Source organism: Bos indicus, chromosome 4 (genome assembly GCF_029378745.1).
Source record: "Bos indicus isolate NIAB-ARS_2022 breed Sahiwal x Tharparkar chromosome 4, NIAB-ARS_B.indTharparkar_mat_pri_1.0, whole genome shotgun sequence".
NCBI classification, from domain to species: Eukaryota; Metazoa; Chordata; class Mammalia; order Artiodactyla; family Bovidae; genus Bos; species Bos indicus.
This window is the reverse complement of record NC_091763.1, coordinates 78,425,216-78,446,707: the sequence shown is the minus strand read 5'-3', so window position 1 is coordinate 78,446,707 and position 21,492 is coordinate 78,425,216. Positions and strand designations below refer to the sequence as shown.

The following is a 21,492-nucleotide window of genomic DNA, read 5'->3' as shown; positions in this document are numbered from 1 at the left end:
TTTTGACATTTAAGTATTAGTATTTTATTTCCAGCACTCACGTTCATCCTTGAGTTAGAAAGATCTAGTAGACTCTAGGGGGCTCTTTTGAAATACATTTACGTACTTGTGATGGAAAAATCAACAGGAACTAGCACACCGTTTTTTATGTATCTACATGGTACATCTCCTATAGGAGACTGTTCGGCTTAGCACTCTCGGCAGCTCCAGGGCAATCTCATAGAACATCCTAGGTTTCACTGATCCACACCTAATGGAGCCTGAAATACAGCTATGCTTCCTACCTTGCCTCAGAACCCATGAAAGTCTACAGATTCTCTCAGCTCCAAAAGCAGTGTTTACTGAAATCAGGATCTTGCTTTCCTGAAGCAGACAACATCTGACAGTAAAGAAGATGACAAGGTTTGACTTAACCCAAACTGTGTGAAGACTAAAGACCAATTTCAACATTCTGCTTTTCAATGTCATTTCCAGAAATCAACTGTGATGGAAAGCAGGAAATAACTATGTTAAAATTTACTAACTCCTAAAAAGCTGGAAGTTAATTTAAGAGTTTATTATGATTTATAAGTCTCATTTTAAAAACATCAGTCCATCAAACCATGTAGAAATAAGTATGCAAAAAGTCTGCAAAACAAAACATACTTTAAACATGTTTAAGTAGAGAAGTTATCTGAAATTCTGGATTTTCAGTCACTTCATTATTTGCATTATTATGCAATGGCAGCCAAATAATCCTTAACTTCAGTTGGGGTAAGCCTCCTAAATCCGGCTTCGTTGCAGATTCCAACTTCTATATTATCTTCTGTCATCTGCCCTTCAAAGCTTTCCTGATGAAGGAGAGGAAAAGGTCAATTTTCCAAACAGTTAATTATAAAATCACTACAAATCCAATCATTAAATATTGAACTAACCTTTAGGGTTAATATGGCTGTATGAATGGCATCTTCAAGTTCCAGATCTTCATTATATCTAAAGAATTTTTTTTAAGAAAAACAATGACTTATGGCACTATTAAGATGATTCATGACTAAGAAAACACAATGATAGCAACAACATAAGATTTTTTAAACACCTAATAAGACACTCTTAAAAATATTAAGTTACAGATTAATTCTCCTAGTCTCCTCACTGAGCTGTCCCCAAAATAAGAAATTGACAATTATTGGGGGTGCATTCCTGACATCATGAAGAGTGTAACCCTAACACGAGTTTACTTAAGAAATTTCCTTAAGTATAACTATTTTAATATGATCAGTGTGTGGTGGCAATATTATAACAATTTACAAAAATAAAGCCGAGAAATCAAACCTTTAGTAAAGTTTCATAATGTTTCGAACACTCACCAATAATACTTAAGAGGAAAAAGAAAGTACTTTAAGATCCTAAGATTATTTAAGCTTACCAAGTAATCCCAGGTCTAAGATTTTTAAGTAATCTTAGCATTAATATTATCTGAGAATGTACTGAAAAGGTTCATTTGGTGGTTAAAATCAATTGCAGACTCCTCCCATCCAAAACATAGGACACTTTTTGGTGGGCTACAATAATGCTGAGTCTAGAATACAGCTGGAATTAAGTGCGGGCAGTCTGCTGTGCTGGGCAGGGGCAGATTTTTATGTATCATTCCACTTTTTATCAAGTACATACATCACATCTTTTTTTAATTTTGTTTTTTTAATTTATATCTGGCTGCACTGGGTCTTCGTAGCCGTGCGCGGGCTTTCTCTAGTTGAGGTGAGCAGGCACTACTCTCCTATTGAGGGGCACAGGCTCTAAGGCACACAGACTTCAGGAGTTGTAGCCCATGGGCTTAGTCGCTTTGCAGCATGTGGGATCCCCCCAGACCAGGGATCAAACCTGTGTCCCCTGCATTGGCAGGATTCTTAACCACCGGACCACCAGGGAAACCCCATATGTCACATCTTTAATCTATCATTGACACCAGGTATTTGGGTTCACTATATATATATGTGTGTATATATATATTTTTTTTTTTGGGGGGGTAACTGTCAAAATGAAAATGATAGAGGAGCCTGCCAGACTATAGTCCACATGGCCTCAAAGAATCAGTCACGACTGAGTGACTGAGCACACATACCAACTGTTATCATTTAAACCATTTAAAAGTTTTCTTCCCAAATTTTTTACTCCAAATCCAATGGTCTTTTTTTTTGAGATGGTAGAAAAAAATGAGTTAAAAAAAATAAAAAACATTTAGGAAAACATGAGAATGTAGAAAGAGAAGTCCTTAAGAAATGAATATTACCACTTAATATGTTGAAGGCTGGGGAGCCCAAGTACAGACAAGTAAGTTTGTTCTATCAGTAGCTAGGCTAGAGTCATGCAACAAATTTGTGTATAGATTAATGATATTATTTACAGAGAGCTGAAGACCATAGAGTAAGTGTGGTAATGAATCTAGTTTTACAAATCTACCTTTTCTCAAGGAAAGTTTTCCCATTCACATAGTTCTTTCCCATTGCTGTGGCTTTCCAGGCAAAGTAAGCTCCCTAATCAGGAGAGGAAGAGGGAAAAAAAACAAAAACACACATTTTAAATCATTAATATAATTATTTATGACTCTGACATTTATTTCTCAGTTCCATAATTTGTCTCTAACTTCCAAGGTTTTCAGAATATTTATTGGAATGCAATAAGCTACGTCACAAAATAAATGAATGTGATAAAGAGGCATGAAGAAACTTTTGGAGGTACAGCATCTTGATTGTGCTGATGATTTTCTCAGGTATTTAATACATCAAAACCCCATCAAATAGGTATAATTTACTGTACAAAATTTATGTAAAAAAAAAAGAAATGAGGTTAATTTAGAGCAAATAATCAAAAGTAATATTTTAACTTACTACAATTGAAAGGCTCTAAAAATCCTATCTGACTGAAAAATGGTGACCAGCTCTCCATCATCATTAGTGAACAAACTAAAAAGACACAGCTTTGCACTAAAAATTTTCAAAGGTGTGATATTTTGTAATCCAAAGTTACACGAAAACAGCTACATATATGACTCATCTACTGAAAAAGTACATATGCACACATATACAGAAATTGAAAGCAACAGACCATATTTTAAAAGAAAACAAGTGACTTTTAGCTATACATAGGGGGAAAGGGCAAAAGATGAAAGCTGGATTCCCATGATGGTGGCTCTTCTACTCTCAGGAAAGGAAGATTAAGAAGACTTGGCATTTAGCTTCAGAAGCTCAGATACGGGGTAACAGACACTGTCAAAGTTCCTCAAATACTTAATTTTTCTGATTTAATTAACAACCTAAATATTTTTGCTTTTTCAGATTACAAAGCTAGAGTATAAGATGTGAGCTGAGTAAACCTGCCATTACCTAATGATCTATAAACTATGAAAGATCAGTTTCTGGTAGTGAATCTTTTCTTCCGGGTCTCCTCACAGCAAACATGAGTGACAGACGTGAGACACACGTGGAGGAGTGGTGCCTTCTCCAGACACCTGCCAACCCAGACACCAATCTTCTGCTTTATAGCAGACGACTCACTCATTTTGCAAAACATCAAAGTCATGACAGTAACATCAGTATTTGTGCAGAGGAGTCACTTCAAGTCAACCCCAAGATTAAACTAATGGCAAAGGGCACTGCCCACTCCCAGAAAGGTTTTAACTGAATTTAAAATTAAAATTAGTTTTAATCATAATTTTTAAAAGAATTCCACAGATTTGATACAGAGATTTGATAACTACTTCAACAAATCATTCTAAGTATGTTAAGTTAATCAGCGTGCCAGAAGAACAGAGGGCAGAACCAAAGGAGGTTCCTTATCAGAAGATGAAGTTATCAACATTTTAAATGTACAAGTGAACATGTATTACTTCTAAAGCCCAAATGGAAGAGAAAATACTCTAATTTGTAAGGTTTTTATGGCTTCTATTTTTATTAGATATTCAAAGAGCACTTTAACAAATCCCTCAAGTACATCTATGGTACTTACAGATGGATCTGACTGAAATAAATATGGCCGTCCCTCATTCCAACCACAAATAAGTAAAGAAACTCCAAATGGGCGAACACCACTGAACAAAGAGAGATGAAAATTACTTGGCACCTTCATGGTGTTAAGTCAACTTAATGTAAGAAGTTATTAATACTCTCAAGCAAAGCAAGGTATCAGGTAACCGAATTAGACTTCTAAGTTCCTTAAAAAGCATTTAACATCTTTCTAAACAAATCAATTCAAAATGAATTTTCTTTATGGTACTGAGGAACAACAGTCAAATCATTTTGGTAAATAGACTGATACAAATATTGAGGTTAATAAGTGTGGGTAACACTTCATGTCCTAATAAAATAACAGATTTCACCAAATGCAGCTTTTCCACTGGTTTTACATATCAGCAATTACTTCATCATTTTCACACCCAAACTCAAGAACACTGGAATTAAAATGAATACAGATGTGTCAGTTACTGCTTTCATCAAGTGCTTACAATCATTTCCAGCTAGAAGATAAATCTGGAAGCAGCAATGACTGCCTGCCCATAAAGAAATGTTTTAATCACTGTCAAAAGGACTTTATCTAGAAGCTGCTTTCTGCTGTTACATGAACAGCAATAAAACATTCCCGCTTTCTCTTTAAGAAAATATTTCAGGTCCAGTTAAGATCAGAACTATTCATTCATAGTGGTTTTCTTCACTGATTAAGGAAATACAGGAATACTAAGTCCTCTTTTTTTTTTTCTAAAATATGTCTACTTTTACAAAGATGATTTTTTTTTCCCTAATTTATGACACATTTCAAATAAAATCAACTTACCCTGACTGGGTGTATTCCTGCATCACAGAAGCTACTCTCTGGACCAGCTGAGCTGTGGGAATGGGTTCTTGGTAAACGAGATAGTACTGTTGAGCTAGTTTTCGAGCTCTGTGCACAAGTACCCTGAACAACAGAAAAGAAATAAGACTTAATTCAAATTCAGATGCTTTACATCCTCAAGACTCAGTCACATTCTACAGGCATACAACTATAGCACAAGTTTGACATGCATCTCTTTAACAGTAGCTCTCAACTATAAACCAGTCTTGTTCTTACATCCAATTACAGTTAACTTACAAGAAAATATCAGAGTGTCGCTGAAGAGCTAAACTACAGGAAATGGACAAGAATAAGACAAAAGGAAAACTATGGACTAAGGGTATCAATCAGTTTAACAGACACAGCTTTAGTGCACAGGAGAGCTTTATCTCCTGTCACAGCATCTTCAAGAGTATGCCCCTGTTACCCCAAGAGAAGGTACCTTAGCATTTTATATCTCACTCCAGGCAATACACTAATATGCACACGCATGAACACACATACACACGTGTTAAGGCATCTCACATTGCCTCAATCGTGTCCACGGACTGAACCTCAAAAAGTACCATGAAACTGTTTATAATGTAAAAAATGTAAAATTTGTCAAAAGTATAACAATTAAATATATTGGCAAGACAAGCAGGATTTACCTCTACCTGCTCATGTGCTACTGATCTGAGCTCCACACATTATCCCTCTGAGCAAGACTCCTGCCATGTCTGTTGATCCTGTGAGTGGTAGTGCACTGCAGCCTCTCCCCTGCAGCAGCAACAGGTTCCACTACAGTGAAGTCCAAGCATATGTCGGTGAACCTAGTGCTGTTGCCGACTCATGAAAGTGAAATTTTGGCTCTACCTATCTTGTTCCACATAATCAATAACCAAGTAATAATAATCCTTTCAATTGTTAAATGACAAACATAGAAAACTGTCAATCTCTTTAAAGTTGCTGGTACCCTAATGGAACCAGATTACTCTCTTCCTGTGAATATTAAAGAAGAGACTACATAAACGTCTGGATCCTAACTGGCTGTCATAGTCTACAACTTCCAGTGGCCTTTTTGAGAATTTTGTCCTTTTGCTAAAAACAGAAACAAATACAGTGAAGTTAACTCTGGATAGTATGCTTTCTTTTGCTGTTTGGTAAACTTTTTAAAAATACAGTTTATTATAACATGTATTGCTGAGGCCTTGGATGGTAGAAGAGAACAGAGGTGACGGGGTAAGTACTGTATCCATCTCTTCTTTTAACAAGTGAATTCTTCACCTTCAAGTAACCCCTAGTCCGCCTCATATTGGCAACTAACTTAACTTCAGCTGCTGTTGTTCAACTAAGCAAAAAACAAGAAGGTAGGCGATTAAAGGAAAACATCCCTTGGTTTTTCCTCCCAAAGTATCGATTACAAGGCATTCATGTGATGGTTATACAAGATACCTGTAATCTGGGCCCATGCCACTATACACCAAACCTATGTGCTTGGTGATTGGTTCCACTTTGTGGACACTTCGCTCATCATACAGAATGGATTTCTGTTTCTTCTCAGTTGCCAAGACCACGCCATTTGCAGCTTAAAAAAAAGAAAAGCGACTTGAATGTTTAATCATTTAAACACTCTGTTTTAACAGTTTTCTAATTACAGAAGCATTTCAGCCAAACTCCTTTATTTTCTTATTTATAAAACCTTTTCTTCTGAGTTTCTACATTAGAATCACCAAAGGAATGGTAAATCAGCTTTCCCTCAATGGTCATCTGTATTGCACAAGAAATCCCTGAGTTAAAGGTATTATGCAACTTTTCCTAAAGTATTCTAGGACACCTTAGAGTACATAAGTTTTAAAATTATGGAATTCTGCCTACTTGGCCTACTGTTCTTGTAATTTGAAACATAAAAACCAATGATACATTTTTGTAAGGTATCCTTAAATTTTACAATTAACCTTTTCTAAGTTAAAAAATTTAATCATCTTCTTTGGCTTATTCTTTAAACATCAAAATACTGTAGATTAACAAAAGAACTGTTAAAAATTATGCTGCCACAACTATTTATTTTACATTAATGGCCTATTAATCCCCAAAGAGCATTACAACTAATAGGAATCTGAAGTGAACGAAGCATTTAATTACCTTTAATTCCCACTGAAGGAGCTCCTCCAGCTACAGCAGCCAAAGCATATTCTATCTGGACAAGTTTACCAGACGGGCTTAAAAACAAACAAAGGTATTGCTAAATTTCACATTCTCAAATATTTATTATAGGAGCATGTCTGACAAAAGGGCAGGCAAATAGGCCAAATCCACTAATCAAGCACCAAGGAGTAGAAGGGCTTTGAAAATTTATCAGAAGTTATATAGAAACCAAATTTATTAGGTGATTTGAACATATTCATAATGAAACACTAATCTCTCTCCTTTGGTTGATTTTTCTTGTCTGCCATTTAAAGCAGCATCATTATTCTTTCCTTTCACCACTCACCAATAGTTTTCTCATCTGTAAAATGGGGATAATAGTGTTACCTAGTTCAAAGGTTGTTGTGAAGATTAAATGATGCCTTTTGTTCCTGGCACAAAATTAGCACTAAGTAAACACCAAATAGTACTGTTATTAAGAACATGTATGTGTCTGTTAAATACCAAATAACAGCATATATTCCATGTGGGTGGAGTTTAACATTTTATAATGTAGACATGACCTAACACGTAAGATCTAGATGTCAGTCACAACAAAATACAACAACAAAAAAACTATTTCAAGATGCTGTGAGCTGGTTATACTTAACATATCTGGTTCCATTGAGTTTGACAGTCAAATGCTAGGTCCAAACTGGCTTTTTAGGTCATATATTATTTCAGTCTAGTTGTTGAGTGTTAGAACAAATTACCATAAACATCACCAATCTTTCTATTTGATTGATAAAGTCTTTGAATGAAAATAATTTGTCCAAAGTGAGACACAAGCTAGGTCCACATATCCAGTCTACTACTGAAAAGATAATCTTCAGAAGGTCATTTGTTTCATCTTCATAAAATTATAGATACTGTCACTCAAGTCTCAACACAACCATGCCATCGCTCTCCAGAGAACATGACTACCCTTAGAATTCAAAAAACCCCTCTGACAAGACAATCCGTTTGCAATGCACTTCACCACTGTCTGGTGAACTCCTTCCAAGTCATTCTCCAATCCTTAGTAGAAGTGTCATTTTCTCAAGGAAAGCTGCCCTGACCACCCAGACTAGGCTGAATCCCACACCCTCACACCTAAGTGTCCCATGCTTCCTCTCTGGCTCAGAGTCATCACACTTGAATTATTTTGTAACATTCACAAAGTGTAAGCTCTGTTCAATCAATACACCAAGACATAACCTATGACCAGGTTCATCTGACTGACAGACAGACATACATCCACACCTATTTAAGGAATAAACCTAGGGGCAGCAGTCTAAAGACTGTTAAATGACAAAATTAGCTGATTTGAGCAGTGCAATTCCAAAGCCCCAGGATCTCTATCAGGGATAACTGAAATAGCCCTCCAACTAGTCTTCTTATTTTCCACTCTTACTTCCATTCCCTGATCCGGAGTTACTTTTGTATCATAACATCTTCCACTTAAATCCTTTAATTTTTTTATTCACTTAACAATAAAAGCTCCTTACTCTGGCCTACAGGGCCCTGCAAGATTGGTCCAGACCCAGGATAACTCCCTGCTCACTATACTCTAACACATTGGACTTCTATCAATTCAGTCTCTCTCAACTTCAGCACTTTCAAACATGCTTTTCCCTGTCTGCAACTCTCCCTACCTCTAAATTTTCAAATAGTTGGCTCCCTTTCATCTTCCAGTCCCCCGGAACAACCCCCAAGCATTGGTCTTTCCTGACCACCCAATCTAAAGTTACATTCCTTCTTTCGCCCTCTCTTAATAAAAATTCCTGAGTAAAGGAAAAATATTCTTCAGAGTGTATGAGTAGGCACCCGTTTGTTTACCCACTGATTGTCAATGAAGTGAAAGTTAAAGTCGCTCAGTCCTGTCTGACTCTTCGCAACCCCATAGACTATATAGTCCATGGAATTCTCCAGGCCAGAATACTGGAGTAGATAGCTTTTCCTTTCTCCAGGGGATCTTCCCAACCCAACCCAGTCTCCCGCATTGCAGGCAGATTCTTTACCAGCTGAGCCACAAGGGAAGCCCAAGAATACTGGAATGGGTAACCTATCCCTTCTCCAGCGAATCCTCCTGACCCAGGAATTGAACCGGGGGGTCTCCTGCGTTGCAGAAGGATTCTTTACCAGCTGAGCTATGAGGGAAGCCTACTGGTTGTCAATATCCCCAACTAAATGTTATCCTCAGGAACACCTTTTCATCCTATAGTATAGTCTCTTATCACGTCTACCATTAATAATTCTGATTACAACAGGCTAGAAACAATTTTTAAAATCCAAAACAGAATTGCACCATCATATTAAAAACAAAAAAAAGTGTGTTTAAACAAGGAAATTTACTATAGAAAGATTCAGTCCCTGATAACATATGGTTGCTTCATGTTTCAGCTAGGATTAGGATAACACTTTCTTAAAGGTCCAGGTTTTGTCTCCGAATACGAACAGTAGCGACCTGTCAAACTTTGTTTCCTGTCATTGTATATGAGATCTTTTTTTTAAAAGATAAATATTCTAGTATTTTAAGAAGACATTACACAGTAATGCAAAGTGTATTAATTTTGTCGTCAGAAAGAACCCAGTTTAAATATTAACCTATGACCAGGGAGGAGTTATTGAATTTGAGTTGTGGTCAGCTCATCTGTAAGATGTTTAGAAAACATGTATCACACAGGGTAGCCTACAGAGATGGAGTAAGCTCCACCCACACAGAAAGTACTCAACAAGTTAGATGCCGCCTGTCTTTAGCTGTCAGATAATATTTTTAATTAAATAGGCCATTACTGATCTGTAGGAAAATGGCAAAATTGAATCCTTCTCCCGTCAGTAAAGCCTTTGGTGACGGTTTTCTTACACCGGGAACGATGATAGTGCATCTCTGATTTATTTTGAAAAATATGCTTACATAAATATTCTAAAGTTTAAAAGCCTACAATCTTTCTTTAAATAAACATATCCCCTTTCAAAAATAACAGCCCCAAAGCAAATACAGCCTATTTTGGAGCACACAAAGACAACGGGCTAGAAACATTACCACTTTCACTTTCAGTTCTTAAGCTTCCGGTAGGGGCACCGAAGAAATCGAAAGCGGGAAAAGGTTTCCAAAGACATCAGCGCCAAATGGAAGCTAAGACTAGAACTGAACTGTAAAGTTGGGTCTTTCCAAGCAAAAGGAACCCCACAGAGCTGACCAAGATTCCGACCTCCAGAAGCTCCTGAATCAGGCCTACTTGAGTCAGGAAGGAAATCTTTTGAGTTCTGGACAGGAAACCTGGAAGCAGCTCATTCAAAATTGCCTTTTTCTCTAGTTCCAAAGCGAAAGAAAATCCCTGGGTGAGGGCCTCAACTTCCCACAGCGCCTAGATCTCCCAGGATACCCCGACTCGCGTTCCCACGGTCCCCAGGCACCAATGCTCCCCAGGCCGCGGGAAGGCCCCGCAAATGACTTGGCAAACTCGCATTTACACCCCCATTTCCTACTAGGCCCTCAGGAAGAGCCAAGTCAGAGACCAGGAAGATAAAAACCTGGTCGGCAGAGCTCCTGCTACCTCGGTTACGTGGAAGACCTCGGGAGTCCCTTCCATACCTGAATGTAGTCAGCGAAAAGCTGTAACCACGCTCCGCCATCTTTACCCGAAGACCCAACGCACATCCGCGCACATGCGCACTGAGGCCAGTTTCGTTTCTTTTCCCCGCCCCGCGCGTTCCTTTCTAGATTTCTGATTGGAGGAAAGGCAGAGCCGCTCCAGAAGCATGCTGGGAGTTATAGTTCCAGGTGCGCGTTTGCCGAATTCTGTGTCTATGCGCATGCTCAAGGTAGGGGCGGGACCCAGAGGCCTGATGGGAGTGGCTTTCGGCCGAGAAACATGGCGCCCACCATGCTGGTGCTGCTTGTTCCGCCGTTGCCCGTAGCCCGAGGACTTCTCCGGAACTGTTGGAAGCAGCTGCAGGGGAAACTTCTGCAGAGCCGACCAGGTTTTTCCAGTCCTCCATGGGGTACGTAAAGAAGGCCTCCGTGGAGAAGGGTTTGGACTGGGGACCCCAGGCAGCGTGGTGAATTCTACTTGTATTTAGCCTACTCCGGTGTTCTGATGTTTGGCAGCGTGTAGGGGTCGTTGTCCGGACATTCACTTACTTAAGAACAAAGACAGCAGTTTTTGCTCCCCAGTCCCCTGTAAAAAGGAAAAGAAACGTCCTCTGACTGTCCCATCCCTACAGAGAATGTAACCGAAGTGCATTTACTTAGCATCAAGGGACACCGCTCTCTAGATCTTCTTACCTTTTCTTTCCTGTCCAGTCCACCACCTAAAGCAGTTTGCCTTCTGTAGCATTTGAGCTGTATCAGTTGACTCTTGATCCTCTATTTCCCCTGAGAACTAATTTTAAATGGAAATATCTTGGGTGTTAAAATTGTCGTTGCTTTGACATTTACATTCTACTCGATTTCGAAGTTATCCCGAACATAATAATGATAATACTCAGGAGAGCCCACTAAATGTCAAGTGAAGTGAAGTGAAGTCTCTCAGTCGTGTCCGACTCTTTGCGACCCCATGGACCTGCGTCCATGATATTTTCCAGACAAGAATACTGGAGTGGGTTGCCATTTCCTTCTGCAGGGGATCTTCCCGACTCAGGGATCGAACCCGGGTCTCCCGCATTGTAGGCAGACGCTTTTACCGTCTCAGCCACCAGAAATGTCCCACTGAATATCAAAGTCAAAATATATTTTGTAAGATAAACTCCACTACTATCCCTTTAGGTGTCTCCACTTTTCAGCTGAAGAACTAGACTCAGAAAGGCCCCAAGGTCACACAGACCTTCCAGAGCCTGTGCTGTTAACCACTGGTCTGTGCTTAGCAATACTTTCAGATATATTGAAAAGGAGTATCAGTTGTTAAGTGTTAAACAGCGTTGTATATTTTTAAGAGTTCCTAAAATCAAAAGAAATATTACAGGCCTGAGGAATATAGCAAGGAGAGGGTAAAGAAATCTTTTTTTTAGTTTTATTTTTAATTGAAGGATAATTACTTTACAATACTGTGTTGGTTTCTGCCATGCATCAACATGAATTGGCCATACATACACATACGGTATACATAAGCATAGCCATAGGTATACATATGTCCCCTCCCTCTTGAACTTCCCTCCCACCTCGCACTAATTTTTATAAACAGTTTAGAAAAACAAAAGTGAAACGTTGGTAGTCACAAGAGTAAATTAGTATCCTAGAAAGAGTGATGAGTTAGTTCTTTTCCTTACTTTCCTTAGGGAACAAGACTAAATATTACGAGAACTAAGCGTCTTAAAGGGCCTATCAGGTTATATGACTGAGGAGCTAACTCAATTTGAATATAGTAAAAAAAAAAAAAAAAAAGACAATCAGCATTTATATCTGTGCTGGTAGGAAGTGGATTTTGAAAGCCTCAAGCTTAAGATTTACTTGTAACTAGGTACTGCCCATCAAGTAGAATGTGGACAATTGAGTGAATTTTTTTTTTTTTTTTTTTGCCTTGGTTTGTTTAAATTTGGTGCCTCTCACATTTTTATTCATGTTTACTACTAAACTCCTGAGTTCTGTATTTTAAGATGAGAAACTTCTGGTAGAATTTCACTGATTCATTTAAGCAAGTGCCATTAAGAAATATTCTGTTCTAAAATTATTTCAGGTATGAACTTTAAGTCTATTTTAATAGCTACTAAGGTTTCCTGTTAAATGTCTATTGAATGTAATGTTTTAAGTTACATAGGCCTCCTGATACATTACTTTTGATTGTTAAAGAGAATGATACTTGGAAACGGTGATTGTTAACGAGAATGATACTTGGAAACGGTCATTTCAGAGCTAGAAACCATTCTGTATCTCCATGGTTTATTTTGTAGGACCAGCGTTAGCGGTCCAAGGTCCAGCTATATTTTCAGAACCAACAAATGATACCAGTGGAAGTACGGAGACGTCCAGCCTTTTGGATAGTATATTTTGGATGGCAGCTCCTAAAAACAGGCGCAGCATTGAAGTGAACCGGTGTAGGAGAAGAAACCCTCATAAGCTTATTAAAGTTAAGGTAATATGGTGATTTTTGTGGGCGTACTTTTTCTCATGTCCACCACTGCATAATCTCTTGATATTGTTCATATAATCTATGAGTAAGTTATTTTTAGATCCTATATGTCTACCTTTCCCTGGTCTAAATAAATACAATATTCTTGTTATATATGTATGCATCTACTGTTCTGTAGGCTAAATACTCAGAACACAGTCAAGGAGGGAGTTCAGAGTCTGGACAGAGGACTGGGTTATAAAGAGTCTATGACTTTTGTATTGTGAGTTGTGCCAGTCCTGAGCTGTGTGATTTTGAACTATATGTAAATAAACATTTTAACTATTGCAGAGCCTGAAATTAAAGTCAGAAGCAGTAAATCTATTTGATACGGGGTTTTATTAACCCTGACAGATTTATTCTCTTCTTTTCCTGAGTCCAATGAGATACTGTGAAGTAAAATCCTTAGATAAGTAGTAAAAATAGCTAATAAGTACCTATGATATATCTAAGTGCTTTACATGAATTATATTTTCAGAACAGCTCTCTGAAGTAAATATTGTTTTGCTCAGTTTTAGGATGAAGAAACTGAGACAAAAAGAATTCACTTATGATCCCAAACTTAAGTGGTAGAACCAGCATTTGAGCCCTGGTAGTGTCCTATTGAAGTCCTGTTCTCTTGAAACTTTTTTTGTGTATGTTCCTATCCTTCCTAAGTCACTTCAGTTGTGTCTGACTCTGTGCGACCCCATAGACGGCAGCCCACCAGGCTCCGCTGTCCCTGGGATTCTCCAGGCAAGAACACTGGAGTGGGTTGCCATTTCCTTCTCCAATGCATGAAAGTGAAAAGTCAAAGTGAAGTCGCTCAGTCGTGTCCAACCCTCAGCGACCCCATGGACTGCAGCCTACCAGGCTCTTCCGTCCATGGGATTTTCCAAGCAAGAGTACTGGAGTGGTGTGCCACTGCTTTCTCGGTTCCTATCCTTGGACAATTCTAAATCTCAGTGCTCCTTCTCCGTCTCTCCACACACCAGCACCCACCCACCATCTCCCTTGGGTACACTTTCTTCATTGATCTAGTAACAAAAACTATAGTGTTTATTATCTTTGATTTATTAATTTATGGTTTTAACAGCCATGATTTGAGTTCATGTTTATTCCATGGCGTTCCCCAGGGCAGTGCAGGTGGAACTCAAGGACAGAAAATTGACTTCCATAAGCCTCCACATTCAGTATTAAAACAGACCCTTAGAACATAAGCTCAAAAGTATTACTGAGTCATGGTTGGGACCACAGTTAAAATGTGGAACTGTAAAATAATTAATTTAGACAGTTTTCTGTTAATATATAATTTGTTATGCTGAGGGCTTTGTTAGGAAAAGAGCACTTACTGACCATGAGTATTTTTTCAATTCCTCGAGTTGAATGTACAATCCAGTTTTCCACGTATTGGAGTAAGATGAGAAGTCGGTGGGTCAAATGATTTTCAAGGTTCTTTGTTTCTTTTAGGGTTTTCCTGGTAGCTTAGAAAGACTCTGCCTGCAATGCTGGAGACCCAGGTTTGATCTTCCCTGGGTTGGGAAGATCCCCTGGAGAAGGGAATGGCAACCCACTCCAGTATTTTTGCCTGGAAAACCCCACGGGCAGAGGAGCCTGGCAAGCTACAGTCCATGGGATCACAAAGGGTTGGCCATGACTGAGAGACTAACACTTGTTTCTTTTAGAAAATGAAGTTCTTGTTGTCATCTGCCTCGTAAATGTTTGTATGTTAGTCTTCAGACATGTTTAGAGTTTCTTTGATGTTCCTGTTTACTATTTGTCTTTATATTTCAAATCTACCTTTAGAACCCATTGAAAGGACTTCTTTAGAGGTTAGAATTGTCTTATTAAAATTGGATAGATGTATAAAAACTCATTAAAATACCCTCAAATTGTAATATATCAAGAGTTTTACATTAAGAAATAATCAGTGTTCATTTATAGGAAGAAAAATCACACCCCATACCAATTATACATCATAAGGAATTTGAATTGCACTGTGATGATCAGGGGAAGCCCACTTGTAAAGTGTTTGTCATCTTGTTCTTCCCAGGATTGATTGAAAGGAAGAGTGAATTCCCTTTGCCTTGGGCTCTTAGTTAAGATGCTGGCCGTGTGGATCACCCATGGGCTCCTTACCAGATGTTTAGTTTTTGAGGCTGGGGGAATGGAGTACCATTTCACATAGTAAGACTGTTGTATTTAAGTAAAAATGTACCAGATTCAAAGTTGGTAAACCTGGATTCTACTTCCAGTTTTCCTGGAATTCAAATTGATTAATTCAAATCAATATGTGTCCTTAGTTTCCTGATTAAAATGAGGTTGAACTGGGTACTCTGTGACCTTGTGCAGGATGAACATTTCCAAAGAAGTTTAAATATAAGCCTCATCCTTGATGATGTGTGCATTTTGTTGCCTCTCATTAAATTTTCTTTCTTTTTAAAGAACAATATAGACTTTTGTCCTGAGTGTGGTCACCTGAAACAGAAACATGTCCTCTGTGGCTATTGCTATGAGAAGGTGCGCAAGGAAACGGCAGAAATCAGAAGACAGATAGGGAAGCAAGAGGGGGGCCCTTTCAAGGCTCCTACTGTGGAGACTGTGGTGCTGTACTCGGGGGAGACACCCTCTGAGCACGATCAAGGCAAGAGGATCATTGAGCGAGAGAGGAAGCGGCCATCCTGGTTCACCCAGAATTGACATCAAACATGTTTCAAGAAGATAGCTTCACATAAGACCTTTCTCCTGAAAAAGGAATATTCTTTGCTTTTACATTGGTTGTGTGCTTATTTTTAAATCATTGATGTAGCTTCAAACATCCTTTATAAGCAGTTAGTTTTTTGCAGGTAATTTGCATCAGGAGTAAAGTCTAAATGTTTCTGCAAAGGTTCAGTGGATTTCTGTCTGTTTCTATTATACAGTGACGTTTCAGTAAAGATAACATTTTCAGGTCAGAGAGATAAAACATGATTTAAAATTCATAGCCAAAATTAGGAATCTGGGTTCTAATTTTATTTATTTGCGTCTGGTTTTTCTTACTCAAAAATACTTACATGTATGCTTTTATTTAAGTAACACCTGAAAATAGGTTATGTAAATTCTCAGTATCATTTTTTTAAGATGGTAGATGTAGCAGTAAGAAAAAGGTTGTTCTGTTTCTTGTTTTTCTTTTGTCTTAGCAAATTAAAATTGCCTTTGTATGGCACTTTGTATGAGATATAGTATGTTGCTTTTTTTAGATGGAACAGTTCTTGACATTTTACATTAAATCACGATAGTATTCAGAATTCATTAGATGTTCATGAGATCTGTAATGAATAGTTTTGGGAGAGAGATTTTTTAAAGGAGATGTAAGTGAATTCAGTAGCACACAGAAAATGTACTGAAGGGGTTGCCCTTGCATTTTCCTTCTAATATGACCTTTTAGTTTATTTCACATTTCATCATATTTATCTCTATAACAATGGCTTTTTTAGCAATGCAATTCCTATTTCCCGCTCCTTCCCCCATTTCTGTGTCTACTCTGAGTCCAGAGTTTGGTGTTTTCTGCCTCATGGAAAAAAAAAAATAATAGAAGTGAAATTGCTTATTAAAACACAAAGTAAAAAAATTATAGTTGAATGAAAAATCAGTAGGCAAAATAAGATAAAGCCCAGAGATATATTTAAAACAAAATGCATGCTGCAGTGTTCTGAATACTTATAAGAATTAGGCAGTGAATTCAACACTGAACTTGCTTTTGCTTGAAAAGGACATCCATACATGAGTCTGCACAAGTTGACACATGATCCAGAAGTGTACCTCTACCCTGGAATTGCTGACAAACGCCTGAGGTACATTTTGCCCCTGAAACGTCATGAGGATTCTGTGATCCATGTTAACATGTTAACATCTACGTTAACATTCCTAAAAGTAAAATGACCAATTTCATGCAGTACAGTATAGACCAAAGATGTATTATTAGAGTGTGATTCAGTGAGAGCAAATCCTTAAATCTTCCAAAATACTGGAATCGCAGTAATTAGCTCTTTGAAGACTTAGCTGCACCTTCGTGTATTTAAAAAAAAAAAAAAAAATCTGAAGGAATTGGTTGAAGAAGGACTTATTCCGGCAGTCCTCTGCAGATGATGATTTTTCCCTCTGACAAGCCTTAGAAGTGCCTAGTGTCAAACTTCAGGTATATATCTACTTGAGGTAGAATCATGATTCATGGTGGTTTAGTCACTCAGTCATGTCCGACTTTTTGTGACCCTGTGGACTGTAGCCTTCCAGGGTCCTCTGTTCATGGGATTTTTCCAGGCAAGAATACTGGATGGAGTGGGTTGCCATTTTCTCCTCCAGGGCATCTTCTCCACCCAGGGATCGAACCTGAGTCTCCTGCATTGCAGGCAGTTTCTTTATCAATTGATCTGCCAGGAAAGCCCACATGATTCATGGAGGCTAAGGCTAATGAGGTACACACCTGAATCTTCTGCTACCTACTCAGCATCTCAGTTGACTATCAGGCTGCAAAGTTTGTCTGGATACACATTTTCCGTAGATGTGGCAGAAGGCTACAGAGCTGAACCTAGTGAGAACATGTGGTCAGGGCCACTTTTCTGTTTGCTATTCATGGAAGATGAGGATTACTAAATGCATCCCCAAATTAGCAAAACCAGATACCTAGTTCATGTCAGAAAACCATGACATAAAGGTGAGTGCCTATCACTTTTTGAAGAGGTTATCCCACAAAGTTATCTTTATAATAGATTATATCAATTTATACCTCCAGTTTTTTACTATCAGAAACAAAAATCATGAGTTTGTGTAAAAGATTTGTTCATGTTTTGAGCACTAGCAATGACTGTCATCGCTACTTGCCCCTTTCATCGAGATGAGACATTTTACTTCTGGAGGAAGGGATTGTGAGGAGGTAATGTCCTCTCTGAGCTTGGTGGCACTCGCCTCCATCTTCCTATTTTTTTTTTTTAACTAGTTCCTAGCAGATAGCCAAGTTCTGAAAACCTAAGCATCTGACTTCATTGCATCTCCCTGCCAGAGTCCTTTGAGCCCTAAGCATCTTTTTCCTAAGCTGTTAACAATGAACTTGGAATTACTAGTTTGCAGTCTTCTCATATTTCTCATACATCTTAATAGTTTTTAAATTACAGAAATAATACTATAATTAGTGAAACAACGCAAAGTATATAACAAGAAGTTAAGAATCATTTCTCTACCACCGTAGAGTATATGCTTCTAAATGCCACACTGCCAAGAGGTGGTTTCTGAAAACAGTTTTGATCGTATCACTCCCTGATAAAAACCAGGCTCCTAATGAAACCCTGTCTGGTATCCTCGTGATATGTCCCAGTCTTTGTGCCTACACAAAGCATGGTATGTGTGTACACATAGCGTGGTACACACCCCGCCCTCAGGTGGTTGAAGTCATAACCACATTGAGCAGAGCACGCGTGCATCTTAGCATGTGTCACTCCTCCCACTGTCCACTTGTGGCTCCACTCTGTGGTACACCACTGAGTCTCCCTCCCAGGCCCCATTTCTGATCCACCCGCTTTCCCCAACCTATAAAGAGAAAACAACTCCCCAGGTCCCCATCCTTCAGGCTCTCATACACTGTAGTGGCTTTAAACAGCGACTCTGTCTTGATGCCTGCCAATTTGGTATTTCTTGCATGGACCTCTCCCCTGAACTCCAGATTCTTATTCAACTGTGAATTTGGCCTTCCAGTCAAATGTCTATCAGATGTCTTAACCCAGTGTCTTCACTCAGAATCTCTTCTCAGTAGGGTCCTACTGTTCCTCAGTCTTCTCCATCTCAGTTGATGCCAACTCTATAGTCCAAATTGTTCAGTCATCCTTGACTCCTGAAGTCCCTCTTTCTGTGTGTGTCTCTCTGTCTCTGATAGCCAATCTATGAGCACAAATCCCACAAGTTCTACATTTAAAATAAACTTAGATTCTGATCATTCATCACCACCTGCACCTGTGCCATCATCTTGCCTAGAAAACCAAAGTACCACACTAAAAGGTCTCCCTGCCACCACCTTGGTCTCTTATAGTCCATTCCCAATGCAGCGCCCAGAATCCTTTCAAAGCACATCAAGTCATGTCCCTTCTCTCTTCAAATTCCTTTACTTAAAACCTTAATTCACTTCACCCTCTCCCTCCCCTCCCTCCATGTCCATAGGTCTGTTCTCTATGTCTGCTTCTCCATTACTGCCCTGAAAATAAATTCATCACTACCGTCTTTCTGGATTCCATATATATGCATCAGTAAACAATATTTACATTTCTCTTTCTGACTTACTTCACTCTGTATAATAGGCTCTTGCTTTGTCCACCTGATTAGAACTGACTCAAATGCATTCCTTTTTATGGCTGAGCAGCATCCCATTGTATACCTATGGCTGATTCTTCTTAGTGTATGACAGAAAACCACAAAATTCTGTAAACCAAATATCCTTCAATTAAAAAAGTGGCAAAAAAACCCTTAACTCAGCTGAAATGTGTAGGTACATACATGAGGATTTTTGCCTTATGTTGATACACACACATATGTATATATACATATTCCTTGTGAGTTTTGGTAAAATCAAAAATATTTCAGGTTTACTACAGAATGACCTCTAAAGTTTTGATTAATCTTTTAAATATATGAATGACTTTTTCATAATTTGTGTGGTGTGACTTTTAAGATTTCCTGTTAAAGAAGTACAAAGAGTAGGGGTCTTTCATACATCCCTGGCATGGGGATCACTTCAACACTCCCCTCAGAGAACTAATTCTTACCCCTACCCCTGGCCTCCCATATCCAGTTGTTATGTTTTAGAGACAGGAATAGTCCCTCAGTATTTCCAAATCTGTGTTTTGGGACTCTACTGTCTATGATTAGCGTTTCTTTTCCTGGCACACATACCAAAATAGATGCTCTGTCTTTAGCTGCAGCTGGTAAGAAGCAATGTCATCCCGTGGCCTATATCGGTGCCTAGCATCTTAATTTGTGCCTCTTGGAACAGAACGCTGTCTCTTCCCTGGCCTGGCTTCACTCATCTCGACAGCAGAGGGCAGCCGAGAGCACGTTCCTGGTGCTTTAGGGGCTAACCAGCCCACTTTTCCCCCGGCGACTTTTACTGCTTTAGAAACACTTTCCATGGTCGTGCCTCTTCCGTCACCCAGCTCCTGCTCCTCTGCTGTCCTGCTGACGTCCTGTGCCTTCCTCTTCGCCACGTTAGGGAAGTCGCTAGTGTTAAGGATGCTATTTGGAGCAAGGACGGGAGGAAAGCTAGAAGGACAACGTGTTCTGTTACTTACTCTCAGAAGCCAGCAATTCGGGATTTACCGGGCATCCCGAGCCGCCTCGCTAGGGGGCAGCAGGTCAACTGTACTGACATCTCCAGTTAAATAAAAATCCCTAGGGTCCAGCAATGCTGAGAACCTGTCGTCTGTTGCTAGGAAAGCCGTCCGCATGTGGAGAGCAGACAGGATTTCTGCAGAGGGACAGGGCTTTCTGCAACGTTGAACCCAGGTGCTGGCTTCTTCTGCTGCCCTGAGCTTCAGCGACGCTCTTCCGTAGGGGCTCCCCTCCACCCTCTTTCCTTACCCCACACCCTTGCGGTGCATCTTCTTGATCAAATTCTTTCCAAGAGCTTTCTGCAGGATAAAAGCTCAGAACGCCACTACTTTGTAACTGTTTCTCCAACGTTCTCCAATATTAGCATCTCAGTGGCTAAAAAGAAGTACCATTGCCCTAATCCTGTAATTCTTAACCAGGGCCGATTCCCTCCTCGACCCCTGGAACGGAAAACGTCTAGGTGACATTTTTGGTTGTCATCACTTGGAATGGGGGAGGAGGAAAGCTACTGGTTTCTAGTGAGTAGACAGGGATGTCACTAAACAAGTCCCCATCAAACTCAATAAAACTAATTTTGTTTTGAATAAAATATGTAAAAAGAAAATAGTTTTCTAGAAGTTTCACTTCCATTTGATCTTTTCCATACTTTAAACTCTCATGATGACCCTCAGGTCTAAGCTTTCAGTCTAATTTTACTATTGATCACCAGACCTACATATCCAAATAACACCAGGGATTTCCATCAGGATGTTACCTCCCAGTCTAACAACTTCTAAATCTTTCCCTCACAATTTGTTTCTCTGGTAACCTAGCTTGGATCATTTTTTCATCAAACGTCTATCATGTCTCTTATTTCTTTCCAACTATAGCATACTTCTGCTTGGCTGATTGACATTTCCAGATTAGCTCACAGAAGGCTATTGATCACCCCTCTAACCCATCCCCATCAGCCAAACATGTACTTGACCCAAACTTTCCCATCTTGATAAAAGTCATTGTCTCGTGTAAAGTTGTTCAAGCAAAACCCTAGTCATTCTTGATTTTTCTCTTCCCTTTTCATCAG

The 21,492-nt window shown here is 39.1% G+C and overlaps 2 protein-coding genes across 2 annotated transcripts; one reads left to right on the top strand and one right to left on the bottom strand.

Moving 5' to 3' along the window:
- PSMA2 (proteasome 20S subunit alpha 2) lies at nucleotides 1–10,720 on the bottom strand. Its single transcript, XM_019958966.2, has 8 exons — nucleotides 10,589–10,720; nucleotides 6,970–7,046; nucleotides 6,280–6,412; nucleotides 4,807–4,929; nucleotides 3,985–4,066; nucleotides 2,440–2,513; nucleotides 915–972; nucleotides 1–830 (listed from the first exon to the last, which is right to left on the bottom strand). The coding sequence occupies exons 1-8, from the start codon at nucleotides 10,627–10,629 to the stop codon at nucleotides 714–716; spliced, it is 705 nt and encodes a 234-aa protein (XP_019814525.1). The 5' UTR covers nucleotides 10,630–10,720; the 3' UTR covers nucleotides 1–713.
- A 115-nt stretch (nucleotides 10,721–10,835) lies between these two features.
- Nucleotides 10,836–16,296, top strand: MRPL32 (mitochondrial ribosomal protein L32). Its single transcript, XM_019958965.2, has 3 exons — nucleotides 10,836–10,998; nucleotides 12,883–13,064; nucleotides 15,525–16,296. The coding sequence occupies exons 1-3, from the start codon at nucleotides 10,869–10,871 to the stop codon at nucleotides 15,777–15,779; spliced, it is 567 nt and encodes a 188-aa protein (XP_019814524.2). The 5' UTR covers nucleotides 10,836–10,868; the 3' UTR covers nucleotides 15,780–16,296.
- Nucleotides 16,297–21,492: the final 5,196 nt, after the last annotated feature.